Source organism: Montipora capricornis, chromosome 12 (assembly GCF_036669925.1).
Source record: "Montipora capricornis isolate CH-2021 chromosome 12, ASM3666992v2, whole genome shotgun sequence".
NCBI classification, from domain to species: Eukaryota; Metazoa; Cnidaria; class Anthozoa; order Scleractinia; family Acroporidae; genus Montipora; species Montipora capricornis.
In genome coordinates, this window is record NC_090894.1 from 5,590,019 (window position 1) to 5,595,504 (window position 5,486).

At 41.3% G+C, this 5,486-nt stretch overlaps 1 protein-coding gene across 1 annotated transcript in view; it reads right to left on the bottom strand.

Moving 5' to 3' along the window:
• The window catches only part of LOC138025352 (melanocyte-stimulating hormone receptor-like), an 837-nt gene extending 820 nt beyond the window's left edge, over positions 1–17 (bottom strand). The window contains exon 1 of the mRNA XM_068872575.1: positions 1–17. This exon is cut by the window's left edge and continues 820 nt beyond it. Within this exon, the coding sequence (XP_068728676.1) occupies positions 1–17 (17 nt within the window).
• Between the last annotated feature and the right edge of the window lie 5,469 nt (positions 18–5,486).

Consider the following 5,486-nt stretch of genomic DNA (forward strand, 5'->3'; position numbering starts at 1 on the left):
ATTAGAGTATTTCCCATCGTTGCAGTCAGGGCAAAAATAATGTTGACGACTTAAAGACATATTAACGGGATGTGTATCTTTTCAGATAATTCTGTAGAGCAGAAAAAGTCCTCCATTGTTTGGCGATGTACTGTAAAATTTGTTGTCGACATTTTAAATCTCCAGGCAGTGTGGTCTCCTTCTTTTACAAACATCTTCATGTCCTATTCATTTTATACGTTGCATATTTATGAATTTATTTATTGATGTCATGCAAGGGGATTACTTCAAAGCCATAAATAATTTATCTTTTACCCACTTTGGACCTTAAGGTATTCCCTAGAAATAAAAGTTGTCATAGATTTCTGACGAAACTTTGCACACTGTTGTAACATGTTTTAGGAGATGACCAAAAATGTAATAAGAATGGGGGTTCACCGAGTTCGTGTCCTTAGTACGACGCTCACGAATACGGCAATGAAGAGACCGACACGCAGCCCTTGGTACGACTCTCGGAATTGGTTCAGTGGACACAAAGAACGATACAAAAGAAAAAATGGATGCTAAACCTAAAAGCAATAGAGCTGCGTTTTAAAGGGATCCAAATGAAAGTAGAGGTTGTAAAGAGCGGCGTCCTGACTGGCAATTTAAGCCACTTCGACTATTGTGGCGCATCTATGATGTTGGACTGACAAATTTAGCTCGGTTTTAGAAATGTAATCCAATGCATGATATGACACGGACCCTAATGTCATTCCATGGTTTCACTTGTATACCTGAAAAATGTATTTGAATGTCTTTGTGAGTACTTAGCACTTCAAAATAGATTTAACTTGAGTGTGGGCTGTTGGACTCGTAATGACTCCTTCAGTACAATGTTATACAGGCGATAAATTATTTCTGATTTTTTTACTACTCCATAAAAATACCATTCTCAGCAAAAAAATGATATATAAAATGTGGTTCACCGTACTCGTTAACAAGAAAATAGGCATTATTTGACAGATTAAACTTGGCTTCAATGAAAATCCGCCATTTTATCAATGTGCGCGTCCAAAAGTATGGGTTTCCTAATAAAAAGCACCTGCCGTAATTTTCACAAACCGAACTTTAAAGTCTCCGGAGCTGTTGTCATATCCGTCGAGAATTTTTGCAATGGATTCAGAATTTGATGTGAAATATATTTTGATATTGTAGCAACAAAAATAAACACGGAAACAAAGCGTCACTGAAATGTGTGTCACGATATGGAAATTTAAGTTGTAGAAATAGACGTCGAAATTATCACCCTAAATGGTCGAAAGGATTTTCGCATTCCTTTTAAAGTTGTTCATTTCATAAATCGTCAATTTTCCTCCAAGCGAACTCAAGCTTATTTTTGAACCTGATTACTGAAGGGCGTATGTAGAACACTCGCCCTGTGCTTTGTGCTGTTAACGGTGCATGCGGTTGTGCGGTTCATGTTTAATCTAACTTGTACATAGCAAGACTATAGAAAAAAGTTCCTCAAAAAGTCCTTTGCGGTGAACTGTAAGCTCCGGGTCCTTTTCTGGGTTTTACCGTAATTTATTAGGCTTATCATTACAACATTACCTAAAATATAAATTTTGCGGACGATTTATTAGTTACTATCAAGCAGAAAGAGCAGACTTTTCTTTCATCAAGGATTTTTTCACCCTAAGGCTGGTATCCGGAGAACATGTTTAGTACAAGTACTCAGTACTCGAAAGCCACTTTGCAGACCATCAACGCCAATTTTTCTCCCAAGGTTTGTTTTAAAACCTGGTTTTCTAAGAAAATGTTATAGCTGAGTTAGGAGGCTGTTACGGACTTCTGTGTTCTCGGCAGACTTTTAGGCAGAAGGCGAAAAAAAAATTGTCAACCGTTTCCCTGCCGCTCTAAAATAAATCCTTTTGAATAGGAAAATAAGGGGAAAAAACGGAAGTTGCCCAAGTAATTATTAAGTCAAAAAGGCTAAGCTTGCCAACCGAACGCCCAAAGACGGGAGAAAATGACTTCTTCGTTTCTCTTGACAAAGTACTCCATGGTGTTTTCAAGTGAAGTCCTTGATTTGTCCGATATTTTAATTTAATGCAACTCGTCTGAGGATAATGATGTGAATTTACTGACGGCCAAAAAATATTATTTTAAAGATCATAACCTGATAATTTGTATTCCCTTATAATTTTTTTAATTATACACTTTATTAGATAATATTGTAACTAAACCAATTTAATTCAAAATTCATTTAAATTCGTGATTTCGTGGATTTTACGGTACATTTTCGATAAATTTTTATATTTGTATTTCAGTTTATCTTCGTTATTTCGTGGCGTACCTGTAAACTAGTAGCGACCACGCTAATAAAGTGCTGACAGTTGACCTGCTTGGAACGACTGTGTTAACTTTGTTTCTCGGAACACAAACGAAAGACAGCCATAGAATCGCTTGCTCAACTCGATAACTTTATTTTTCGTTTTTCAACCTCGTGGTTCGTGACGCATCACGTGACTTAACAAAAACACTTATTTTTATGGGGGTGGGCTAAGTCCTTACTCCCCACACACTCCCCCGCTAAAAGAAATGTTCTCCTGGACACTGCAACGATGGCCTAACCGTACAATTAAAATCTCAAATATGCGAAGAGAAAAAAAACTGTTCTCGTAGGATGATCAGGCCCACAAAGTGCAGTTTATCTCCTAATCCCACAATTGAACGAAGGCCAACTGCAGTGCACCGAAACACTGCCTCAAAATGTTGAAAATTTTTTTTTTTTTTTTAACGAACAAACAACAATGAGACAGTAACTGTGAAGTATGGCATTATCTTCGTCAAGTGTCTCTCGGTTGTCTCAAAGACCACTGGAGGGACTGACTGGGACACATTCACGGCAGGGAACAGTGAACACACTGGACACACTGGTAGACAAGGAGGTGGATAATACAGCACCGGAATGCCCCATGGCCAATTCGATGGATAATACGTCTGTTGATCAACAATGGCATTCACAGGTGGAACCTGAACGCTAGATACATTCAATGGGTGGTAACTTGAATTCCCTGGATGATCGTAACATAGCACCATATTCAGGTTGCTGATATGTTAACGGGTCCTGTTCTGGCTGATTTCGCTGTAGAGGATTGTTATCTTCCGCAGTACGTGCTGCGTTGTCGGGTAATTCCTGCTCTTCCTCAACCATAGTCTGGCCTCAGAATAATCTGGCTGTACTTCATCAGTAGCCTGCTCTGCCGTGGTTGTTGGCAACTGTAACCGCTCTAAGTCCGTGGGTGACATACCAGGGAATTCTTCGTCGTTGTCGCTTTCGCTAATACTGCAGTCGTAACTTCTCTCTTGACTCCTAACGTTTACTGGGGTTGCCCTCCTCTCTTGAATTGTCTCTCTTGACTCAGAGGGAAGGAAGTCACAAGGCAGCAGGAGATCCCTGTGTAGTACTCTTGGTTTACCTGCTTGTCCCTCAGGTCTCACCTCATACACTGGTAAAGCCCCTTTTACTACAATGTGTATCTGTTGCTCCTAAAAGGACGGATGCTTCCCTGGTCCACCACGCTCCGACAAGTTCCGTACCAATACCCTGTCCCCAGGCTTCAAAATTGAAAATCACACCTTGCGGTCATATTGTCTTTTGCCATCAGCAGCTGTCTTTGAGCTGTTCTTGATAGCCAACGTATAAGCCTCCTTCATAGCAAGTTCCCATTTCTTTACCTAATCTGTCCGGGTCAGATTTTGAGTCAGCTTTGCTCCAAATGAAAGAAATAAATGGATACTAATTCCAGAGGTGCAGACGTGGTGATGCTCTGGAGAGGCACACGAGTAGGCAAATTAGGTTGTCGTTGCTTGAGACATGGACATACTTTCGTCACAAAGTGGACAATGTCACTTTCCATATTCGGCCAATAAAATCGTTCCCGGGCCAACTGTACCACACGTGGTGCACCTAAGTGTCCCATTTCCTGATGGACTTCAGAGTGAAACTTCCAGGGTAGCACTAATTGTGAAAACGATCCACTTTTTCTGTACAGGAGTCCATCTTGACCTTGATGCAGTCTATGCCGTTGTCTTATTAAGATCCTTGCAGCTGGCAACTCATTTCTAATCTCCCACAGTAAGGGCCATTTCCCCCTTTTTCTTGAAATTCAGAACTTTTCCGATAACCGGGTCTTGTTCCTGAGCATTCACCAGTCCAGCCCGGCTAATAATGCCCAAAGCAGAATCAATGTACTCTTCATCAAGGTTCAAGAGACTGACATAAGTGCTCACTGCTGATACCCAAGTAGCATCTCCCCGTTCTTAGGCTTCTACCCCCACAAAGCCAGCAATGGTGTCATTTGGCGAAACAATCTCAGTGCATGCCTCCATTTAGGAGGCAAAGTCCATTGGCATTTGAGAAACAGCATCCGCGTCCTTATTTGAGTGCCCAGGTCTGTATTTTATTGCGAAAGAAAAGTTTGCTAAATCCGCTACCCATCGATGACCAGTGGCATTTAATTTGGCTGTTGAAAGGGCATATGTAAGCGGATTGTTGTCGGTGTATACAACAAAGTGGGGTGCATGGTAAAGGTAGTCTCTGAAGTGTTCACAAACTGCCCACGTAAGGACCAAGAATTCAAGTTTCCCTGAATAGATATGATAGTTCCTTTCTGCTTATGAAAGTGATCTCGAGCCATAGCCAATGACACGCATCCTGCCATCTTGTTTCTGGCACAGTAGTGCTCCAAGTCCCTGTTGAGATGCATCAGTGTGTAGAACAAAAGGTTGACTGAAATCAGGGTATCCCAGAATTGGAGGATTTACAAGATGGTTCAACAGTTCTTCAAGAGCTCTTTGATGCTGCTCTTCCCAATCAACTGGTTGTGATGATGGCACGGTTCCGTGATTGAGAGAGCTTGTCCTTAGAAGAGTGGATGAGCAATTTTAGGGAAGTCCTGGATGTATCGACGGTAGTATCCTAGAAGAGCCGGTAGCTTTCTTACCTCACCGACTGTCTTAGGCTTGCTATTTTTCAAAACTCTGATTGCCTCAACATTTGATGTGTCAGGCCTGTATCCTGCTGCTGAAACAATCTGGCCCAGGTACTTGACTTCTCGCTTGAAAAGCCTACATTTCTTTGGCTTAAGCTTAAGACGATGATGTCATCAATATAAGGTGTGCATATGTCATCCCTAAGACCATCAAGGCAGTACTCCATGAAACGTTGGAATTCTCCAGGTGCATTTTTCAGGCCCATAGGTAGACGAACCCACTCATATAAGCTCAAGAGAGTCACAAATGCTGTTTTATGTCTACTCTCAGGACTAACAAAACCTTGATGATAGGCCTTCCACTGATCTAGTAGGGAAAACCATTGATTTCCACCGAGACGTTCTAAAGCGTCCTGCACCCCAGGTAATGGATGACTGTCACGAATGGTTTTCAGGTTTAATTGTCGATAATCAATGCACAGTCTCAAGGTCCCATCTTTTTTTCGAACGAACACAACAGGTGAGGAA